The sequence below is a fragment of the Atractosteus spatula genome, chromosome 3 (assembly GCF_055471065.1).
Source record: "Atractosteus spatula isolate fAtrSpa1 chromosome 3, fAtrSpa1.hap1, whole genome shotgun sequence".
NCBI lineage: Eukaryota > Metazoa > Chordata > Actinopteri > Semionotiformes > Lepisosteidae > Atractosteus > Atractosteus spatula.
In genome coordinates, this window is record NC_142708.1 from 1,865,293 (window position 1) to 1,889,810 (window position 24,518).

The 24,518-nt window shown below is 47.8% G+C and overlaps 2 protein-coding genes across 2 annotated transcripts in view; one reads left to right on the forward strand and one right to left on the reverse strand.

The window, feature by feature from the left end:
* The window catches only part of arsk (arylsulfatase family, member K), a 28,512-nt gene extending 10,164 nt beyond the window's left edge, over positions 1-18,348 (reverse strand). Inside the window, exons 1-7 of the mRNA XM_088910361.1 lie at positions 17,770-18,348; positions 14,352-14,481; positions 13,952-14,111; positions 12,633-12,915; positions 11,355-11,526; positions 5,817-6,041; positions 1,237-1,452 (exon numbers count right to left, since the gene is read on the reverse strand). Of these exons, the coding sequence (XP_088766487.1) occupies positions 1,237-1,452; positions 5,817-6,041; positions 11,355-11,526; positions 12,633-12,915; positions 13,952-14,111; positions 14,352-14,481; positions 17,770-17,916 (1,333 nt within the window). The 5' untranslated portion in view covers positions 17,917-18,348. The remainder of the gene's footprint in view (positions 1-1,236; positions 1,453-5,816; positions 6,042-11,354; positions 11,527-12,632; positions 12,916-13,951; positions 14,112-14,351; positions 14,482-17,769) is intronic.
* A 119-nt stretch (positions 18,349-18,467) lies between these two features.
* skic3 (SKI3 subunit of superkiller complex) overlaps positions 18,468-24,518 on the forward strand; it is a 58,168-nt gene continuing 52,117 nt past the window's right edge. Inside the window, exon 1 of the mRNA XM_088911096.1 lies at positions 18,468-18,531. The gene's annotated coding sequence lies outside the window, so the exon portion shown is untranslated. The remainder of the gene's footprint in view (positions 18,532-24,518) is intronic.

Sequence of the window (24,518 nt, forward strand, 5' to 3'; positions counted from 1 at the left end):
CAGCTGTACTCTGATACCCACACACCTAAGGTATCCTGCCATTAAAACTCAGTGCCCCAGGAATACTTCCAATGCACTTCCAGGAAATTAAAAAAATCTATCTGTCTCCTTGCAACCCAATGAGCTTAATATACATTTGTTTTATCAATACAAAGGATGTCCAGAATCCTTTCTGCACACACAGGGTGAGTCACTTCATAAAACCTAATTTTCCTTTCCTGAGTCATACTGCAGCTGTAGGAGGTAAACAGCTTGCATTCATGTAGTGCCACTGTTAAAACTATTCTGTTTAAAGCCCACTAGCACAGCTATGCCTGATCTCTTGCAAATGGGCGGCTGTTGCCTTCTGTCTCACTAGTGTTCGGACAGACTTTGACTGCACTATCTTCTAAACTCACAATTGGCACACAATCCAGTCTTTGATTTCTCTGTACTGTGAGCCCAACTCTTTTGACTGTGCTATTGGCAGTGATAAGGATGTTATAAGGAATTCTGCAGAATAAACAGAGACCTGAGCTGACAGTCGCAGTGCAGAGGCAGGTGCTAACTGGGTGGTGAAGTGGGACGGTACTGTTTCCGGTACTGTTTCACTACAGGTCCAGCCTGAAATTAGCTGCTGCTGGGAGCGGGGGGAGCAGCCGGAGAAGACGGTCCAGAGTGCAGCAGGGCAGATGGTACCATTTGGATCATATGGTGATGAGATGGGATGGCACTGGATAACCATGGTGTGTGATCTCAGGACAAACTGAACTGAACTCCTCTTCTAGGGGGGGCAGAGCTACACGTCTAACACTCAGCTCCAGCTCGCATGGCCACAGCATCTCCTGGTCTTTCTGGTCCTACGTGGAACTGGACATCTGGAGCTGCAGACCCTGTGTTAAAACCAGGCTCACCTGTGTGGCTGTAGAGATCTGGGGCTGCAGACCCCTGTGTTAAAACCAGGCTCACCTGTGTGGCTGTAGAGATCTGGGGCTGCAGACCCCTGTGTTAAAACCAGGCTCACCTGTGTGGCTGTAGAGATCTGGGGCTGCAGACCCCTGTGTTAAAACCAGGCTCACCTGTGTGGCAGCAGAGGTGTGGAGCTGCAGACCCCTGTGTTAAAACCAGGCTCACCTGTGTGGCTGTAGAGATCTGGGGCTGCAGACCCCTGTGTTAAAACCAGGCTCACCTGTGTGGCTGTAGAGATCTGGGGCTGCAGACCCCTGTGTTAAAACCAGGCTCATGGTTTTGACTTACCAAAGAGCTGGGGTGGGACGCTGATCCCATCGGCATAGGCGATGTACTTCCACTGCTCTGTCCTCAGCATGTACGTAGAGGCGTTGACATCAGAGCCATGGAACTCGCTCAGAACCCAGTTCGGGCGCGGGCGGCCCTTTGGGGGGGTGTCCCGGGACAGCAGGGGTAAGAGGGAGTGCCCACTCAGACCTCCGGGGAGAGGGATGCCAGCCAGGTCTGCAGAGAGAGCAGGGCGACCTCAGCTCACGCATGCACAGACATGCTTTGAGTGGGCAAAACTTTGCCTGCGAATTAGTTCATGATTGTGCTGCAAATCTGTCAGCCCCCCTGTAACTACACATTTCCTGCTAGGAGGCAAAATGTCATAAACTAACTTCATTTTCCCCACATTTTGAAATCTTAAAACAGTGATTTATTTTTTGTACATGTAAAAGAACATTATTAGTCTTTACAGAAGGCTGCATAAAAAAGGGTTATTGAAAGGTCACTATTGAGCACTTGAAAGAAAAGGGGTCACCGCACCCAAGGCAGTTTATGCCTGTGTTAACAGGAGGCTTTTTGTTTTATAAGAACTCCTCTGCGAAATCATTAAGTGATGTCTCCAGGTCTAACATCAACACAATCAAACCAAATTTCTTCTTTTAATTTTTGTTCAAGGTTAGGACCTTCTGATCTCTGAAGAAATAGCACAGTGTTTCCCATTCTTAGAAAAATTAAATGAGTACTCTCTTTGTGCAATTATGTTATTTTTGTAAATGTCTCCCTGATAAAAGGCACATGGACTATAAATGCAACTGTAATAGGGTCTACAGGCTTACAAAGAAATGCAGCGTTGTGTGCCGCGTCATGAAGAGGCTTATAGCATAACACAATAAAACGTGTCAGGCTCTTTGAGTTTGATAAGTCCATTTCTAACAAAGCTGGGGCCCTGGCATTATGTACAGCACAGGGTAAATTATATGGACAATGTACATTATTACTACATTGATTAGAATTGGAGTATAATATTAACTGCAGGACAGTTTTTTCTTGTGATTGGACATAAATAATTTTCTAAGAGCAGTTTTCCATCACAACTCTCTGTGAAGGGTGTTAAGGGAGCAATACGTTGAGGCTACTGATGCCTATTGTTCTGTTTTTCCTCATTCATAAAAGTTGTCATTATCCCTTCATCACTGGCATCTTGGAAGAGTCCTCAAAGCAGAACACAAGTACATTATCATGGAGATTGCATGGCTGATTGCATGTGCTTTCCTGTGTCACATTGTACAAATCTCAGGTGCAATCTCATCTTGGATCTAATGAGCTCTTTGAAACTTTTCATTCAGGGTCTAGGGAGAGAGACAGCACTGAATCAGTCCATATTAGGACAGTTAATGATTAGTTGATGGGTTCTGACTCAGTGTCAATTAACATTCCTCTCCTACTACATATAAAAACAGGTTTTGATACTGTCCATCACAGCACTCTACCAGATTGGAGGGGAAATTATTTCAGGATCACTGGTCCTGCCCTTCCTTGATTTGACTCCTATTTGGCAACCAGGAGTCCATTTGTAAAATATTGGCTGTTTTTTTGTCTCATGGTGTTCCACAGGGGTCAATGCTGGGACATTTACAATTTATTATGTATTTCTTGCCACCTAGACAGATGATTTACCTTCATCTGCTTCTCCCCGTAGTTCCCTCAACAGGAGGTCTGAGCAGTCTCCTAAGGAGCAGCTTTTAAAGGCACAGCTGATGCATTACCCATGCTTTAAAATTAAGGAAAATGCACAACTACTGTTTATGTAATAGAAAGTTGTAAAATACTGTAGCGTTTTGCAGGTTCTTTTCAGAACAAGGACGAGTGGAGACGCAATTAACAAACAAGCATTAGCTTTATTCGTTTTCCCACACAAAACCAAACACAGGATCTACGCACACATGAGGAGACTGACGGAACACGTACACAACTTTAGGGTGGTAATTACCTAACAACACACTACACTTTTACAGGACTACACAGGGCACTAGAATTACTAGGACATTATTTACACAGGTAGGGTCAGCCGCTGGTCATCGTGCTGACCCTCACACTCTCCCCGACTACCACTCCCAGCATGCCCAGCGGTACTACGAGCGCCTAGGGGCGCTTCCTCCTCACCACCAGGCGAGGGCGTTACAATACGTATGGCATCAAGCAAAAAGCAATGCTTTATAAGAACAACGAGGCTTGGAAACAATAAATGAGCATGCTGCCTATGTAGCTTGTTTGGTCTTTCAAACCTAATTGATCTGAGGATCTCATCTGGTCGTTTTTTGGAAGGATCTAGGGTATCAGCTACAACAACCCTGGCTCAGTAACTTCTCACTAGTTTGTGTTTCACTATTGATTCAGAAGAAATCTATTGGGTTGACTATTGGCCAGTGCTTCTTTGAGGATTGTAAATACCTGAATCAGATCCCCTTATCACCTCTGTTCAAGACTAAAAAGATTTGGTCCTTTTAGCTTGTCAGTGAAGGACATTTCTTTAAACCCCAGAATGTTTCTGGTTGATCTTTTCACTGAATTGATTCCAGAGCAGCAATATCGGCATTGTAATGTGGAGAACAACCCTGACTATGATATTCTAAAAGAGATCTTACAAGTCCCAATTTGATTCAATAGCCCTTTAAAATATATGCTTTCAAGAAACATTAACAAGTGGCTGGATGGTATTCACAGCTAACAGTCAACAAATATCTAAATGGTCTCCTGCTTTTTCTTTCTGTTCCATGTTGCCTGCCTGTCTAAAGACATAGGCTGGCTGGGGAATTTCCAAGGAAATTATGTACTGTAGCTCCATAAATTATGAACCATCTGGTGTCCACTCATTTGGAGCTGTTATCTACTTGGATATCCCTGAGTTTGTGGGCTGCTTGTCTCATCCAATGCCTCAGCTGTCCAAGCACACTTTACCAGATATTCTCTCCCCTCGACAGGCAGAGAGGCTCTCCAAGACACAGGTCGGAAAATAACCGGCCTACAGATCTGAACTGCTCCAAACACAAAACAGTGTCTTATTACATTTGTATGAGTTGGGATATACTGCCAAAATGCATTTCTAACCTCAAGTTGCCAGCCAACCTGACCAGCATTATTAATCCTTACTGATCCTATCTTGTGCCCTTAGCCCCTGGCCCAAAGAAAGAAAACCATAATTACATCTGCACTAATGAGATATGGTACGTCAGCAATATACTGTATCTAGACCACTGAACAGTATACTGCAATTACAATTACATTTTTGGGACTGAATTATTTCACCTCTAAGAATTGTATTTCTATCTGCCTCATGACCCCGTAAAAACCGGTTTTGAGGAAACTATACAGTAGCAGTATGGCTCCTAACTATCTCTGACAATATAATTATTGTAGCGGAGTAGTTCTCCGTTCATTACAGGGGTTATACTGTACATACCACCCACACACAGGCCTACTGCAGTCTAATATGACAAGCAAGGCAACATAGCCAGTGGGAGCACAGGTTTCCAAATTAAGGGTGAGCCATGTCAAGCGCCCCACAGAGGCAGCAGCCATTAGCAGCCCGGGGTTGGAGGGCAGCACCTCCCCAGAACTTCATGACTCGAGCGTGGGCGAGACTCTGGGACCCCCCCTTGCTCCTCTTGCGCCGTGTGTCCCCGAGTAATTGTGTGTGACAGCTGTCATCCTGCCACCTCTGCCTTCCAGGGCTGGAGAGCAGTACCCTGTAATCGAGGTGTCCCCCGAAGGCAGGCTGTGCACACATGAACGTTTGCACGCATTTCAACAAGGGGGTCCAGCACAACCGAAAAGGAGAACAAGAGGGAAACGGGATGATCGAGGAGGACATTGTCTGCGTCCTGTTGAGGGGAATCATTTGAAACCAGCTGGCTCAACATGGCTGTCTGCTGGGAGCGTGTGGACACCACCCCACTCCCTGGATACAAATCATTTCCAGGCCAACTCCTCTGTTACAGCTCTGTTACTCAAAGAGTAAGAGGGCTTTTTATAAACACACTGCATATGCACAGATACAACTGCAGTCACAGACAACATATTGGGTACCCATCATTTTAAGCCATCTTATTCAACAGTTCACTTCATTTAATGAGTTCTGCTTTTTCAAACTTCACATTTTCTCTTGCATTGAGTCTATGTGGAAGCGCATTTAAAACCCAGAACAGGAGGCAGTTCTTTACATAAAGGGTCGTGGGAGTGTGGGACAAGCGCACCAGTAAGCTGTCAGAGTCGATGCTCCGGCTTCTTCCAAGAAACAGTTGGATGATGTCCTTGGATTAATTATCAGGTGGCAACCAAACACACCAGATGGGTTGAATGGCCTCCTCTTGTTTCTCCTCTGTTCTTACATTATTTTAAGCATTTTATACTGCGGAATTAAAAGATGGTTTTCCCTTAAGTGAAACAGGAGCTGTAATTTCACTACAGAGGGTAATATTCTAAGGATATGACCTTTTATCAATAGGTACACATGCAAAAAAACAAACAAACATGTTGTAAGCATATAAGAGCAAGAGCCGAGACAGCAGCAGAACCGGAGAGAACCGCTCAGGGCTTACCCAGAGCTGTAGGGTAAATGTCCACCAGGGAGACGGGCTGAGGGACCTGCAGCCCGGCTCGGACCCGGGGGCCCATGACGAGCAAAGGAACGTGGGAGCTGCCCTCGTACATGCTCATCTTGTAGAACTGCCGGTGCTCCATGGCCAACTCGCCGTGGTCGGAGGTGAACAGCAGCACGGTGCTGGAGAGGAGCTGGGAGTCTCGGAGCGCCAGCAGGATCTCCCCTGCAGTGAGGCAGCAGCTGTCAGCAGAACCCAGTTCACCCAGTTCACCCAGTTCACTGGTTAATTAAGAGCTGACTCATGCTCAGCACCTCGGGGCCCTCTACAACAACATACAAAATTACACAAGAGCAAGCAAAAAGTGTATGCAAGAAATATAATACTTAACAGACCAGTTGAAAGACTGCTCACAAATGTCTTGAACTAGTTTAAGAAAAAGCATTATCAGACTCTAGAGTTGATAGACAAGGGAACGGTTTTAACACATTCACAGACAGGAAAGTGCTTGGCCACCCCCCCAGTTTTCAACCTGGTGTGTGGCACAGACAGGTACCTGCACAATGCAAGACATGAAAGGGAGGAGAATCAGGCCGAAAACAGGGCCCTCGTGTACAGTGGAACAAGCTCGTTAAGCTTGTGAAGTTGACAGTAGTGTGAGATCCACTCAATATTTCCCAGGTAGCAAGTGCAGTGGCTGTGGCAGGGACAAGCCCCTCAGACACACACAAGCAGTCCCTAAGTCGTGTCCTTGCTCCTGCAGGCTCCCTGCTCCATGAGTCTGCTACACATTGGGAATACTGTGCTCAGCCCCCTGGATTCCATGACGACTGTACACTAGATCTAAGGAAAGCAAACTACCTTAGGTCTAAGGTCAAAGGTAGGCAAACTGCAACCAAGACCTGTCCATTCTAATCAAAACTTGAAAGTTACGAGTGCAGGCTTCGTGAAATGGCAAGATCACGCTAAAGAAAAAATTAGCTTCTTGTAGAGTCAGTGCATGTCTAGAATGCTGTAAACAGGCCTCTTCAAATTATATCCTCCTTGCAAGATAATCCATTTTAAATCAACAGTGTAACAAGAACGCGACCTTAATCAAGGAGCAACAAAGAAGAGGCTTTTGAATGTAATCATGGTGATTATAAAATAACACAATGCAAATTAAAGACTAAAATAAGCAAAACACCAGCCTCTTGAGAAGTTCCAGCAGTTCTAATACAACATGAAAAACAGGATGAGGGTTTCAAATGAGTGCAGTAGAACAACATGAGGGCTGAGGCGAGAGGTGTGCTGAGTGATTGACACTTTCGCCAATCATTTAATCAAGCCTCCTCCTCAGGCTACCTCATGGCCTAATTAGGTGTGACCAGGTGTGACTCGCCAGTCACAGGGCTAAATTAAGCCAAGAGCCAGTCATTATCCCATCGGTGATTGCTTGAAACTCTTGGGCACAGCACACATAAGATTGGGGCTTTCAGACCTGCCTGCACTGGATAATTGAACACCATTTGAGGCTTCTGGAAGCTGTGTGAAGCAGGAAGTCCTGGTGTGAGCAGGCAGTGGCAAGAGGAGGACCTGTTTGCCCCACTGTGCTAGTACTATGCAACATGACGGATTTCACAGGCCCTGTGTGAGTCCAGTGTCTCCTGTGTAAGCACAGACACAAAAACTACTTATTACTCTTATTCTTAATAATGGTCTTCCACTGTGTAGAGCTGTGGTTCTCAAACTGTGGTACGCATAAGCACCCCTGAGTGGTACACCAGATGACCCTGGAAATGTGTTGTGAGCGCTGAAAAATTGGGATGGGTTTTCATATTTTCTATTTTAATAAAATTAGTTTATGTGTGAAATACACAGCCTGCATACTTAGCTACGACGATACAGTGTGCGCTAATATTTGATTCTGGAGATCTTGACATTTTAGAACCTACGTGGCAAGGTGCACAAATGCATAAGGAGGCACTTTGCATATCAATCATCCCATTTTCACATCAAAATTTTTTTTTTTTTACCGCCCATTAAATATGCTGGTAGCCTGGTGAAGGGGCAGCAGGACATGACAAACTGCAGAACGAGAGCCTCTGCTCTGCTCGAGTGCACTGCTCCTGAGCTGGCGGGTCTGAGAGCGGGAGAGAGGAGCAGGTGGACGAGTGGACTGCAGAGCAGCTTCCGCTGCTGAAGGGCATGGCGTGAGCTTAGCTGTGAATGAATGAACTCAAGCGTAAGGGCTGATTTTAGCTGGACTGAACACGCAGTATTCTTATGGCCGGAAGAAGACTGAGGACTACAGCCGTCCTGGGGGCCTGAAGTCCTTAAGAATGCAGGCTGGGATGTACGCAGGAGCCATGGCCCCCCTTCAGGAGCCTCCAGCTGTGCCCGAGTGGCCGGACGTCAGCACAGGGCACGCTGAGGAGAAACACCTGGGTCCACCGGAGGTGGAGTAAGAGGGCAGCTGGGGTGGCTGGGGAGCCCAGAGAGACGTGTGAAGGGTTAATGGGTGGTCAGGACTGCTGCAGAGATAGGGGCAGGCGTGTGCAGGTGGGCGGTTTAGTGTCCACCCCTGCACGTACGAGCCGAGCAGCGCAGCACTCGTTGGCGTCTATTTGAAATGAGCTGTAAGTCAGCAACTTCAAAGAGGTCAAAGAGGTCTTAAAGAAGAATTAATTCTGCTGGGAACCCAGTTAACACTGGCCTCTGGTTGGAGCTCCCAGTAGAAAGTTAACGATGGTCTCTTTTATAACCCCTTGACTCTTTATACAGCTGTAGTTACAAGTTACTTTTTCCAATCCAAACCGAGAGCTTATTCTGAATGTTGTTTTTGTTAACTATTTCAGTAAGACTTCCAGGTAGAGCCATAATTCCGGCCAAAGACTACTATTAATTATACAACAGTTAAAAGTTATATCTGTTTTGTGAATTGCATTAATACCCAAAATAATTATGTTATATTATATTATGTTACGCAATGGTGATGAAGCTCAGTGTGTGGGAAGAAAATATTCTGTCAGCAGTTTTCAGGGGACTAACACCTGGCAGATATATTTACTGTACCCCATGACTTCATCACCAACACAAAGACCTGTTTGACTCCTTAGTCTAGCTTGTGAATTCACTCCAGCCCTGGACTAAAGACAAAAAGATATGTAACCTTGCAAGGCTTTAAAATTTGTCAATGAATTTTTCTTCCATGTAAATGAACTTGCTCACACATCAAAAAGGCAGCAGCACTGACTCATGCTAACCACATTCTCAAAGACACTGAAGGAGTCACACAAAATTCACTTATTCCATGAATGAGCAGCAAAACACAAAGCAGAGGACAGTAAGGGGAACGGCATTTTAAACTGGGAACTGCAGGCATTTTTTTTACACAAAGGGGGGTGGGAGAGTTGAACAAGCTGCCCGGCCACATTTGTGAATTTGTGAAGTGATACTCTGGCTTCCTTCTAGAAACGCCTGGACGAGACGCTGGAATCAATCAGCTTCTAAAATTAAAAACAGTTAGCCTGGCTGGCCATCTGTTTGCAAGCTTTCCGATATTCCCAACGGTCAGAACTTGCTTATACTCCAGCTGGTGTAGCACTGTGGGAGTGGGAGCACCGGTGTGAGGTTAGCAGGACCGAAAACACCACAAGAAGCAAAAAGAAAGCCGCACCGCCGGGCTGGGCTGGCCCTGCTCAGCGGGGTCCAGTCTGGAAGAGCAGGGAGCACAAGGCCAAAACAAAACAAGAACCCGACACGTGAAGAGGGTCAGCCTGCCCCGGCAGAGACAGGCGATGGGACAGGCAAAGGGAAAAAGAACAATAACAATGGCCTTACGCGGGTACAATCCCCCTCCGGGACCGCCGGTGACAATAATCCGCCCCTTCTGGGCGTGGCCCTGCTCGTCCCGCCGGGGGTGTCCAGTGTGCCCTGATAGAGCCCTCACAGCTGGGGCTCGTCCTCAAGCAGCCAGAGCAGCTGGGACTACCAGGGCCAGGCGTCACCCTTCATCCCGGGCTCCGCCTCCACACTGAGCACAAGATCACTATTACACAATTATTTCACTCACATAACCTCTCACCTTGCCCCTTTCCATGAGATTCCTATCAGCACACAATAAGTGAAGAAATAACACACGTTTAGAAGCACAGAGATGCTTGGGAAACAACAATGCCTGCAAACCCAGAGTAATCACACAACACGATTTTTACTCATACAAAGGCCCTTCATGTCGCAGCATCCCACACTGCCTCAGAAGGTGAAACAGCAAAGCGCCTGAGTACATCTTCACTCCAATCAGTTACACAAAAGCACGCCCACGGCTTCAGTGTGAATTTAAGGTCTGTAGCTTCTGCATTCTTATCAGCTGGGAGTGAGGGAGGACCGCAAGCAAGGAGCACAGCAGCTGCTGGCTCCAGTCTTAGCTGACTGAGGTCACTGTGTGGGAACAACCAGCACATCCTGTGATCTTAAGCAGCAACAGGCAGGGACACTCCTCAGGGCGGGAAGGCTCAAGCCTCTCAAGGACGACACAGGTTTATGTGTTCATAAAGTGAACCATAGCCCACAAAAGGGGCCTCATAATGTTAAATCACTTCTGTGACTTTGCTGACTGTTCTACAGAAATAGACTCTATAGACTTTAGCAGTGTGCACCCACTTGCTGTTGTAAAAAACAAAAAAGACTAAAAATCACAGACCACCGATTCCAAATTCCTGCGGTTTACACTGGGCTGCGGCCCTTTCACAGGCCGGAGGGTCTGTGTGCCTCGGTCCCTCATGTCCAGAGGACATCCCTGTCACTCCACAGACGAGCGTGCATGCCCAAAGACGCTGACTGGCCCTTGCAGAGCTGTCAGCTGAGAAGGAAACGTCACAGCTTTGGAAAGTGCGGTTCCAGCAAATCGATCAACACATAAATGAAACCATTTATGAAAAAAACTGTTCTACTTTTCTTTTTGAAAAAACCTTAGCTGTAGAAGCCTTGCTCTGGAAGCTTTTATGTGGACCCTTGGACAGCACTGTGATTGGCTATTTTGAATGTATCCCTGGCTGAGGAGCTATTAGAAGTGCTGGCACATGATCTGTGTCTGTCCTGCGTTCTGTACGACAACCGAAATGTCCAAAAAGATTAGAATAGATGCTGAAAAAACAACACCATCTGCAATTTATGCACCAGAGCTTTTTTTTGGTGTGTGAAATTACACTGTAGGCAACAAACCCAACTATAATCTTAATATTTATTATTTTTGTATAAATACACTAAACTCCAAACCTGAAAGGAAGTGAGAACAATGACTATGATGACGATGCTTCTATTGCATAGCAAAAAATGAGAAAACCTGCATATTTACATTCAGGAATACTTTACTCATGCTTCACACGCATGCTGAAGGTTTAAAGAAAACGTCACACACTTAGGCTGGGAGGCTCAGCTAGCAGGGAGACTCAGGGAATCCAGGTTCTAGAGGCTGGTAATGATAAACGTGATGATAAGAGTAATGATAAATGAATTTTCATCTGCATGAAAAAGGCGCCTCTTTGACAGACTCACCCAGCATGGCGTCCGCCTCTGCGCACATGGCGTAGTAGAAGGTCCGGATGTCTCTCAGCTCCTGCTCCGTGAACTTGCCGGAGCAGTTCTTGGTGTAGGTGGAGTAAAAGTCCACCTGATGCATCCGAGAGAAAGGCAGCCATGTGGGCACGGTGACGAGGTGATGAGACACCTGCGATTAATGGAATCAGAAGCACTAATTACCGGCACGGCTCACAAGTGCATATTCACTTTTTCAAGGAAAGCACTGCGTTTTTCAGCTTAAAGGAAAAGACTAACTGTGTTTACACAGTACACACGAGTCATTTGCACCACGCACAGCTGCAATCAAAGAGGTCACCTTACCATTTCAGTGAATTACAGCGCTCATCTGCAGCAGAGCGTGGTGCCCGCTGCGTGTTGGCTCTCTGGCCAAATGACAAGGTGGCTCACAGCAGCCAACCATGATAAAGTTTTTTTCACAAAGAAATGTTACTTTTCCTTCCATAATGCCATATTACCCCTGTCCATCCTGAACATTTTGGCCGTGGAGACTTCTTCAGGTGAAGAAGGGTGACACCCGAAGAAGGCTCCACAGCCGAAACGTTGTGTTTTCTCTCTTCTCTTTTCAGCATGGAATAAACCTGTTACTTGTTCCTTTGCAGCCTACGCATGATGACGCAGCTACCACCTGAACTATATAATACACAATAAATACATATACCTGTATAGACTATCTAAACCTAGATAAAAAAGCAATTTGTGGTCGATAGCAAAACTTGTTACATCAGTCAAGTCTAAGTCAAATGCAATGCCTTTTCAGTGGAAATCAGTAGAAGTGGTTGATACCTATAAGTATTTAGGGGTTTTATCAATCTTGTATTGAATGTGCTTTATCTTTTGCCCTGATCTGCTGGTTTGGGAATGAGACTCCGAGGAGTAAGAAAGTCACTGGTGCTGATCCTGCAGGTCCACCCCACATCCAGCACCCACGAGTTGTGGGTGAAGCACGGTCCATCCTAGAGGACTCCTCGCACCCTTTGCTGAACGAATCACAACTACTCCCCTCTGAACACAGATGCACGTTTCCCACCTTAAAAACAAACAGGTTCATGTTCTCCTTTGAACCTGAGGCCATATCCCCGCTCAACAGCGGATCCTCTCGCTCGTGTCTGTGTGTGTGTTTTCTTTATGTGGTCTGCTGCTGTAAAACTAACAGCCCCTCGGGGATAATAATAAAGACTCTTCCTCTCTCTTATACCACACTAGACGATAACATCACACTGCTCAGCCCCTTGCCTTCTTGAGCCAGAACTCCGAGGTCTGGAAGGTGGACCCGCCCGCCGTGCTGCCCAGCGAGGCTGTGAGGTAGGGGTGGGGCAGGTTCAGGCCCACGTACAGGGCGAAGGGCTGGGCGAGGGCCGCGGCGCTCCGACGGATCCACCGGGAGGCGCTGTCTGTCGTGTTCCAGTCCTCCGTCATCACCCTCACCGTGGACGCGTCTCCGGTCAGGTTGGTCACTGGCCGGCCCTCCTGCCGCAGCAGGAAGTCCACGTCTCGCGTCCAGGCCTCGACGCGATTGCTGGGTTTGGACACAGCGCGAAGAAAAGAGCACAGCGGCTTATCCACTGCGGGAGAGCTGCAGGAGTCTTTACCTTCAGCCAGAAGGGCGGCTGTGGGGTAGCACACTGACCCTCACTCAGGCAGAAGTACAAGAAACGCAAGACAGATCCTTTCTGCTCCCTAAACACAGAGGGGATCCGGACACTGACCACTAATCTTCAGTCCAGTCCCCTTGACAGTAGGGTTAAAAGTTCTAGGGTTAAAAGTTGTTGCCAGCAGCCATATCACCCTGCAACTCATAACTGGCAACCCACTGAAGCTCAGCAGGTGTGAGCCTGGTCAGTACCTGGACGGGAGACCTCCTGGGAAAAACTAAGGTTGCTGCTGGAAGAGGTGTTAGTGGGGCCAGCAGGGGGCGCTCACCCTGCGGTCCATGTTGGTCCTAATGCCCCAGTATAGTGATGGGGACACTATACTGTAAACAAGCGCCGTCCTTCGGATGAGACGTAAAACCGAGGTCCTGACTCTCTGTGGTCATTAAAAATCCCAGGGCATTTCTCGAAAAGAGTAGGGGTGTTACCCTGGTGTCCTGGCCAAATTTCCCATTGGCCCTTACCAATCATGGCTTCCTACTAATCCCCATCTATGAACTGGCTTCATTACTCTGCTCTCCTCCCCACTGATAGCTGATGTGTGGTGAGCGTTCTGGCGCACTATGGCTGCCGTCGGATCATCCAGGTGGGGCTGCACATTGGTGGTGGTGGAGGGGAGTCCCCATTACCTGTAAAGCGCTTTGAGTGGCAAGTCCAGAAATAAGCTATATAAGTGTAAGCAATTAATTAATTAATTAACCCAAGCAGAGAATCAAGACAAGCAAAAAGCAAAGTAAACAAAATCGACTGCCCGCTGAAAGCAGAAGCTTTGTAATGCCTCACGTTGCAAGAGCAACGCTGCAGAGAATCCACCTATGAGCTCACTCGAGTGTAAGATACTAACTTCTTGTTCGAGACTCTTTAACTGGGCACAGAGCCAGTGTTTACTGCAGTTCCCCCTACCTGACTGTGTGCCCTCCAGACCTGTAGTCCAGCTTCCCCAGCTTCTTCGTGTAGTATCCTTGCTTCTGGAGAAGGTCCATCCACGTCGTGTAATTCTCCTCAAGGCATTTGTAGTTATTCCACGACTCTGTCAAATGGACGAATCGGCCGCTCCACATGGCTGGGGAGAAACCCACCACAGCTCTTCAAAGGCTTTTGTGGTTTTCAAGAACACAAAGACGCATTTCTCCAGGTAATTTAGCGCAAAAACACACTTTGCTGTGGGGGTGCAGAACCGTGTCGTCTGCGTCAATGGTGGGTAAAACGTTTTCAAAATTTCAAACTGATTTGTTTTTTCCCCCGAATAGTATCAAGCAGTAAGAAAATGCTGCCAGTGACTTGCTGTTCATGGCAGGCTTACCTGCTCGGGATGGGCAGCAGATGGGGGAGTTGGTGTAAGAGTTGAGAAAGACAGCCCCCTGCTCCCTCATGTAGCTTATGTAGGGAAGCAACACGGTCTTATTCCCCGGCTCGAAGGTCAGCCTGCCATCCTGAAAGAGAGCAGAGTCTCCCCTAATTCAGAACCGGGTTACATGCCACTCCTACATGTTAATGTTACCAGGATCTGCTGGGGAAGGAATAACACACGTGAAACTTTAAACTGTCAGATTAAGATCTACCGACACGATCCAGAGTGGATCTGAACTCACACCAAGCCAGACCCCTGCAGATCTTCTGTGCATGTCCTGCAGGATGGGCATTTATTTCTAGGAAACAATTTCCATCATTGAAGCGTTTTTAATAATATTATAACAATTACTGAGCTGGCAAGATTAGTCCTCTGACTCTCCCTTCATTGAACACTGTCGCAATACTGGTCATTGAGAGCAATTGGACAGCTTTGTGTTTTGAAACTCCAGCACTGCAACATCTACAACATGACTTCATGCTGTTACAAGCAACTGGTAAAGAAATGCAGCATGCAGCAGATTTAAAACCATGTACCCAGTGACTTCATTAAACTGATAATAGTTCATGACAGGAAACACCTACAAGCATGTACTCATGTACTTGTTATATTGAAATGATCCACCCCTCCATCTTCTAACACGTCACCCAACTCAGGGTCGCAGGAGAGCAGGAGCCTACTGTATCTCAGAGCATGGCAGACACACACACACACACACACACACACACACACACACACTCACACCGGGGAGCATGGCAGACACACACACACTCGCACACCGGGGAGCAAGGCAGACACACACACTCACACCGGGGAGCAAGGCAGACACACACACACTCACACCGGGGAGCAAGGCAGACACACACACACACACACACACACACACACTCACACCGGGGAGCAAGGCAGACACACACACACACACTCACACCGGGGAGCAAGGCAGACACACACACTCACACTGGGGAGCAAGGCAGACACACACACACTCACACTGGGGAGCAAGGCAGACACACACTCGCACTGGGGAGCAAGGCAGACACACACACACACACACTCTCACTGGGGAGCATGGCAGACACACGCACACACACACACTCTCACTGGGGAGCAAGGCAGACACACACACTCACTCACACCGGCGAGCAAGGCAGACACACTCACACACACTCACACACCGGGGAGCAAGGCAGACACACACACACACACACACACACACACACACACACACACTCGCACCGGGGAGCAAGGCAGACACACACACACTCGCACCGGGGAGCAAGGCAGACACACACACACTCGCACCGGGGAGCAAGGCAGACACACACACACTCACACACCGGGGAGCAAGGCAGACACACACACTCACACACACACTCGCACAGGGGAGCAAGGCAGACACACACACACTCACACACCGGGGAGCAAGGCAGACACACACACTCACACACACACTCGCACAGGGGAGCAAGGCAGACACACACACACACTCACACTGGGGAGCAAGGCAGACACACACATTCACACTCACACACTCACACTCACACACCGGGGAGCAAGGCAGACACACACACACACACACACACACACACACTGAGGAGCAAGGCAGACACACACACACACTCGCACTGGGGAGCAAGGCAGACACACACACACACACACACACACACACACACACACTGAGGAGCAAGGCAGACACACACACACACTCGCACTGGGGAGCAAGGCAGACACACACACACACACTCGCACCGGGGAGCAAGGCAGACACACACACACACTCACACTGGGGAGCAAGGCAGACACACACACACACTCACACTGGGGAGCAAGGCAGACACACACACACACACTCACTCACACTGGGGAGCATGGCAGACAGACAGACACACACACACACACACACACACACTCTCACTGGGGAGCAAGGCAGACAGACACACACACACTCTCACTGGGGAGCATGGCAGACACACACACACACACACACACACACACACACTCTCACTGGGGAGCATGGCAGACACACACACACACACTCTCACTGGGGAGCAAGGCAGACACACACACACACTCACATCGGGGAGCAAGGCAGACACACACACACTCACACTCACACTCACACTCACACCGGCGAGCAAGGCAGACACACACACTCACACACTGGGGAGCAAGGCAGAAACACACAAACACACACACTCACACCGGGGAGCAAGGCAGACACAAACACACACACACACTGGCACTGGGGAGCAAGGCAGGCACACACACTCACACCGGGGAGCAAGGCAGACACACACACACACTCACACCGAGGAGCAAGGCAGACACACACACACACTCGCACCAGGGACAGCCGTTATACATTAACTACATACCACCCCAAATGTGCAATTAAATGTAAGAAATCAAACATATAAAGATGGGTTATGAGTAATGTTGCCTCTTGGGAACACAGGTTATGAAATCAGCGCGCATAGGAAATTGAACTGCGCACAAAAATTTAAATTAAAAAAATGATAATAATAAAACAAACGCGGTCATCAATTGAAAAATGCTAAATTGACTACACGAGACTGGCTGCGAGAGGCCCGACTTGGCTGTGTGCGTTATTACTGCTGCTCGATCATCGCTATCTGTGCTCTCGTAGTCTCGTACCTCCCTGCTGCTGCTCGACACTCAGTCTCTACGAGTGGGCTCGTTGAGTCGCTGTCCCAGTCTTTTGAATCTCTATGCTTCTATGAGGATGACTACATTAACAAAAAATAATTTCAGGTTTACAGTTTTACGTACACTCAATTTAGTGCGCACAAGTTCTTGTCACTGGGGAAAAAACTTGCACAACTTGAAATTCTTGAGCACACAGGCCGTTGAAAATTAGAGGGAACATTGGCTACAAGCACTTGTTGGCTTTTGTCAATATGAAGTAGCCTCATACGTGCCTTTCATGTTTCATGAATAAATGGTGCATTGGGCATTTACAAACATTACACAAACTGTTTTAGTAACAAATCAGTAATGTGGGACTGAGAGCACAAGAACAGCCGCGAACAAGAGGAGACCACCGAGCCCATTGGTAACTAACTGGTCTCAGGCTCGTCTTTAACGACACGGCCGGGCTGCTTGTTCCACGCTCCCACAACCGTTTGGTGTAAAGACGTGCCTCCTGATTTGGGTTGTAGACGCAGCGTCTTGCAGCTCCCCGCCTGTGTCGTCTGGGTCGTGTTGCACCGCGCCGGACCGCCCGCCTTCCCGGGGTCTCACTCTGAGGCTTGATGCACACCGACCACCGAGCCCGTGAGCTTGGCGTCTGAACGCGGCGAGACCACCTCCGAGGACCCCGGGAGGGGGGAGTGACGGTCATACTTACGAAGGAGTCGACCATCACCAGCACGATGTTGGGCCGGAGGGCTGTTGTACCGTTCCTCGGAGCGGAGCCCGTCACAGCGCGACTTTCCGAGCTCCCCAGGAAGACAGCCGCCTGGGTCAGCAGGAGAGCTGCAAACGTCCTGGACATGATTTCCCGAGAGAAGTGCAAAGCCCTCTAAAGAAAAACGAGTCGTTCTCAGCTCGTTATCTTCCTTAAACGACTTCCCATTAGGCTGAGAGACTCAACTTGTCGATAAACGTGAATTTAAGAACAAAAACACGAACGCTTAGGTCTTTTCAGGTTGCATGAGTTAATACAGCTCGCAGACGAAAACAGTGGAGCGAACTGGGGGGAAAAATGCTTTAACATTAAAGCGATCGCTCTGCGTGCTGATACTGTACGAAGACTTCGCGATTACGTCATTACTTGTAGTAGATGTAAGGAAGTTTTTTTGGGGGGGAAAATAAAAATTTTACTCAGATGTTTGTTGATTGATTTTATCCTGGGAGGTCTAACCGGGCATCAGGCAGGTGCGACTAAGCAAACGGTACCCAGCCCGATACAAATGTAACCCCCTCCTGTCCCCAGTCCAACCAGAGAAACTGTGTATCCGCTGGGTTGTAAAAACAGCTGGCCGCCCCCTCTGCGCCCTCGGATGTCCCCGGTCACATGACAGGGGTGCGCGGCTGCGCGCAGAACCCGGATGGGACGGAGCTGCCGGCAGCACTAAACTTGGGCAGAAGCAGCAGCAGCAACATCCAGGTAAAGCGAGAGCTGGATCGCCGAAGATTCAGGATTGTTTGCACAGGGGGCAGGGAGGGGGTCTGTGCTGCATGTCGTCCAGCTCCACAGAAGGGATTCCTGCTGTCGTGGGCTGAGTGTAGCCCAGTAGTCGTGGCAAGTTGTGTCGCGTCATGCAGCTCTGCTCTAATTGCACTTGGGGTGACTGGTTTCGCGATGAGTTGAGATTTGCAACCCCTTTCACGCCTCCGTTCAGATGAATTGAAGCACCCTACCTCCGGGGTCCCCATGTCTGTGTTACTGCCCAGATAACGGCACTCTTTGTCCAAAACAGGTGCAGCAAGTTGTTAGTGGACATGGTTCACTTTTCAGTCAGTGCCGCTGTGTGACTGACCATGAGTGTCAACGAAATTACGTTTAGCAGGCTTAGCTGGCGGGTGGTGAATGCTTGTAGCCAAGGGAAGCGGTATGTATATAATAATTTCAAATGGTCATTTCTTACAAATGCCGGTTCTAGGTCTGACCGTGATAGCGCGGGGCTTGTTGTTAGCTCTCTGTGGGCTACGGAAGTTTTCCCAGTTTTTCGCTGTCCCTAGCGTTGCACACACTCGTTTTCTCGGTGGTAGTATTCATATTTAGTGTATTTAACGTTGCGTTTATAGACAGATAATTTTGAATTTGATATACACCTATAAATTCAAATCAGAAACGTATGTGCTACTTCGTTGTACAACGTTTTCTAGCTGCAGCTACTGTATGAGTCTGGCCACGCAGTACACTTAAAACCAAAACTTTCCACAGCGTTCAAGGACCAGATTTAATTCAGCCTTGATAGTTTTCCATCTTGAAAGGTCCCAAGCTGCTTCACATACAGGAAGGAACCCACTTAACCCATCATTGACATGCAGCCCCACCTGGGAGACACACAGTGGCCGTTCTGCACCAGCAGCCCCACCTGGGAGACACACAGTGGCCGTTCTGCACCAGCAGCCCCACCTGGGAGACACACAGGGGCCGTTCTGCACCAGCAGCCCCACCTGGGAGACACACAGAGGCCATTCTGCACCAGCAGCCCCACCTGGGAGACACACAGAGGCCATTCTGCACCAGCAGCCCCACCTGGGAGACACACAGAGGCCATTCTGCACCAGCAGCCCCACCTGGGAGACACACAGGGATCATTCTGCACCAGCAGCCCCACCTGGGAGACACACAGAGGCCATTCTGCACCAGCAGCCCCACCTGGGAGACACACAGTGGCCATTCTGCACCAGTAGCCCCACCTGGGAGACACACAGGGATCATTCTGCACCAGCAGCCCCACCTGGGAGACACACAGGGATCATTCTGCACCAGCAGCCCCACCTGGGAGACACACAGTGGCCATTCTGCACCAGTAGCCCCACCTGGGAGACACACAGCGGCCATTCTGCACCAGCAGCCCCACCTGGGAGACACACAGGGATCATTCTGCACCAGCAGCCCCACCTGGGAGACACACAGGGATCATTCTGCACCAGCAGCCCCACCTGGGAGACACACAGTGGCCGTTCTGCACCAGCAGCCCCACCTGGGAGACACACAGGGATCATTCTGCACCAGCAGCCCCACCTGGGAGACACACAGGGATCATTCTGCACCAGCAGCCCCACCTGGGAGACACACAGGGATCATTCTGCACCAGCAGCCCCACCTGGGAGACACACAGGGATCATTCTGCACCAGCAGCCCCACCTGGGAGACACACAGGGATCATTCTGCACCAGCAGCCCCACCTGGGAGACACACAGCGGCCGTTCTGCACCAGCAGCCCCACCTGGGAGACACACAGTGGCCGTTCTGCACCAGCAGCCCCACCTGGGAGACACACAGTGGCCGTTCTGCACCAGCAGCCCCACCTGGGAGACACACAGGGATCATTCTGCACCAGCAGCCCCACCTGGGAGACACACAGAGGCCATTCTGCACCAGCAGATCAAGGGGAGGAGTGAGAAATTACTGCACCTAATGAATTAAAGATGTGAAGGATCCGACCTCCTACAGTACAGTGTATTGAGTGTTAACATTCACTGTAGCGGGTTAGGGAAAGTATTCTGGTGAGGAAACACTTGGTTAGGAAAATTCTGGTCTAGAGTGAAGAGCGCCTCCTACAGGTTCACACCAGCCTGCATTCCCTTGGAGGTCTCTTGTCCTTGTAGTAACCAGGCCCAGTATTGCTTAGCTGCTGAGGTCTGACCCGATCAGGCTACTGTTTGAGGACTCTAATTCTTTTTCATTTGCATAGCACCAAAGTATTTTTGTTAAACTAATTCAATTGATTACAGTTTGTCATGCTCATAAGAGCTGGCAGAGCAGGACTGCTATGCTTGACCCCGGCCGTGGGTGAGCATGTTGCTGAAATACAGTCGTGCAAACGTTTTGTGCACAGGGAGCCATTCACCAGCTTCCTGATGGATCCTGGCTGTTGACATTTGGTGAGCAGTGGGCGTTTGCTGGAGTGCTCAGCAGCTCTGCAGTGAAGAGCCTCTGAATACAATGATAATTAAAAAGAATCATCGCTCTGCTGAGGGCTGTGTAATTTAAGAACTTAAGAAGGAGAGGAGGCCATTTGCCAGGTGTAGCCCCAGAAGTAGTTGGTAGTGAATTGATCCCAGGATCTCATCCAGCTGTTTCTTGAAAGAAACCAGGGTGCCTACTTCAACAACATGACTGGGCAGCTTGTTCCCCGCTCCTACAATGCTTTGCGTAAAGGAGAACGTCCTCGTCTCAGTTATATACCATGTAGTTTTTTCATTTGTTTTCTGGTTCATGTTTCACTACTCCTTCTGAAGAAGTCAGCTGCGTTAACTTTCTCAGTAACTTTGAGGATTTTGAACACTAGAATCGGGTCTCCTTGTCTTCTCTGTTTCAGGCTAAAGAGATTCAGTTCTCTCAGCCTGTCAGTGTAGGAGATTCCTTAAAGCCCAGAATGCATCTGGTGGCTCTTCTGCAGACTCATTGTGGGAGTCAGTTTTCTAACTTCTGACAGGTTATTAATGCAAATGCACAGGAAGATAACAGGGTCAGTCTAGGTTTTGTGTAGTAGCAGATCAAATTGACTTGAAACAATGCATTGTCTGACAGTCTTTGATTGGACCAGGATATTTCCGAATAATTATCTGCTGAATTATAATTACTGATGTATTAGGTTTAAAGGAAATGAAATAAACATAATTGATTCCTGTAATTAAAAAAGCCAGAAGGTAACTGGACACCAAACAAGCAAAATAAACTCCAGACGGAGCTTATTCCCGTCCCTTGTCAGGAGAAGGGAGTGTCGTAAATCTGTCTAGACAACATTTGAAATAAAATAGTAGCCTCGCTTGTTCTGGTTGTGAATAGGTTGGTTCCTTTTCTGTTGGGGAAACATACCCTTAACACAAGGCTGTGAAAAAATTAAATCCATCTTTCTGTAATCCTGATGCATTTTCCAGATTGTTCAGACCGTGATTCCCTTTGGTCAAATCCCTCAGAAGCATTTTCCATTGCAAAGCACAATTTACAGGTCTGTGTCAAAGGCTTGCAGAATAGCTCTGAACACTGTCTCTACAGCTTTGTACCCCAGTTTATGACTGTAATATGTACAGTATATATAATGCACATTTTGCACATTGTATGTGTGAAGTACTTTAAGATGAGTATTTGAAGGTATTTTGAAAGTTGTTTTGTAGTAGTTTTACATCTGTAAATTGTGTTCATCGATCAGATCTATGTATAAAATTGCTTACTGTGAAAGTCTTCTGCACTTCCTCGGGGACACGTTTTGTTCCTTGCCCCCTCCACTGTAGCTCTGTCTCTGTGCTTCAGGTCGTAATCGTGCTGAAAGCTGAACTTCTGTCCCAGGTTCAGCTCTCTTGCACAGGGCAGCAGGTTTTCCTCAAGGACTCTTCTGCACCCCAGTAACATGGTGGCACCACCACTATGCCCCCCTGTTGGCATGGTCTTCTCTGGATGGTGTGCAGTGCTGGGTTTGTGCCGAATGGAATTTTTTTGCCTAAATTTAAAAGCCTCGCATGTTAGTTTTGCCAAATCACACACTTGCAGTATCACATCAATGCTTGGTTGCTGATATTTTTAAGTGATGTCTTCCTTCTTGCCCTCCAGCTATACTGGGCAGATGTGTGGAGTGCTTGGGATGTTGTTGTTGTATACACACTTTGATCAGTTTTGTCCATAAAAGCCCGTAGCTCCCTTAACATGGCCATTAGCCTCTTGGCAGCCTCTCTGATCAGACTTCTTCTTGCTTGGTCATCCAGTCTGCCTAGGCAGGTTTTATGTGATGCTATATGCCTTCCACTTAGTGATCGTCTTAACTGTGCCCCAAGAGAGCTTCACATTTTTAATGCCCATCACCTGATCTGTCACTTTCTACAACTTCATTTTGAAATGCACTGCCCAACAGAGACGACCCACAGGAACTGCTCTGTTTGTCTGAGAATCATGTTGATCAGTACAGTTAAACACCGGTGGAGGCCACTTAACGTGGTGTGATATCTTGGAGGCAGTAGGTTACAGCTGAGCTAATTTAGGACTGTATGTTGCAAGAGATTTGGACGCTTATCCAGCCATGCTGCTTCGGTTTTTACATTTAATTTTCTAAAAATTACTAGAATATCTTTTTCACTGTGTAGTTCTGGGGTAGGATGTGCAGAGAAAAGAAAAATAAACCTTCATCACAGGCTATAAAGCAACAAAAAGTGAACATTTTGTAAGGGGGTGCAGATATTCTATAAGCAATGTTATGATGTTATTTATAATTTCAATAGGAAGAAGATACTGTAGGTTTGTTGATTGTTTTCAGTCTTCAGCAGTATTGTGTGTGTGTTTCAGCTACGAATGTTTAAACATGACCTGTTCACAGAGGCAAAGTGATTTGTTTTATTCTGAGAGTAGTCTCTCCAATTATTGTTGTAAATGAGCTATCTCACTGTACCTGAGGGGAGAAAGGGAGCCATCTTGTGCTCACTGAGCTGGTCTACGTTGGGTTTACCCTTGCAGTAAATCTCATGTAAAGAAGATGGTTTACAAGTTTAACTCTGTTCTTAAACTTGGAGAAGACCTGAAGACTAACTTTGCAGAATTACATTTTAGATGAAATCACTCGGTTGGAAGGGAAGAGTTTTGTTCCAGTTTTGGAAGTTAATGGACACAGACCTGTGCTCTTGCTCAAGCACACAGTATGTTGTGAATTGTGGCTACAGCAGTGCTTTTGCCAGCTGTCTTGCTGGGATACAATCAGTGAAGAGCAGCAGGAGGAGTCAACATGTTCCTGAAATGAAAAACGCACGTTTTTAGCTGAGACTTAATCAAGTTTGAGAGGCAGAAACAGAAAGGATGCAGAAGAAAACAGGCCTCAGCAAAATATTAATCCATTGCAAAAACCAGGGCGGTGCTGTGGCTCTGTGGCTCAGGATCTGCGCCTTTGGCTGGAAGGTTGCCGGTTCAAATCCTGCAGCCGGCAGAGGAATCATACTCCACTGGGCCCCTGGGCAAGACCCTTAACCCCAGCTGCTCCAGGGTGCTGTATAAATGACTGACCCTGCACTCTGACCCCCGGCTTTTCTCCCTGTCTGTGTGTCTCATGGAGAGCAAGCTGGGGTCTGTGAGAAAACAAACTCCTAATACAAGAAATTGTATATGGCCAATAAAGTGATCTTATTAAGAGTCTATACAAAAAGACTTAATCCTAATTAATATATTGTGTACAAAATAATTAAAAAGTCCTTATTTACTAAAAAACCCACAGAGATTCTGTGGCATGGCCTGAAGAGAGTGAAGGCCCTCAAGCGTCACTGAGACAGGGCGGTTCTGTAAGGAAGAGGGGGGCTGTGTGAGGGACAGATCAGCACTTACTTTTTCACACAAAGATACTGAATTCCTTTTTTAACAAATAATAACAAAGTACAATTTTGTGCGTTATCTGTCAAATGAGGTTAGTTATATGTACTGTGAAGACAAGGAGAATTGAG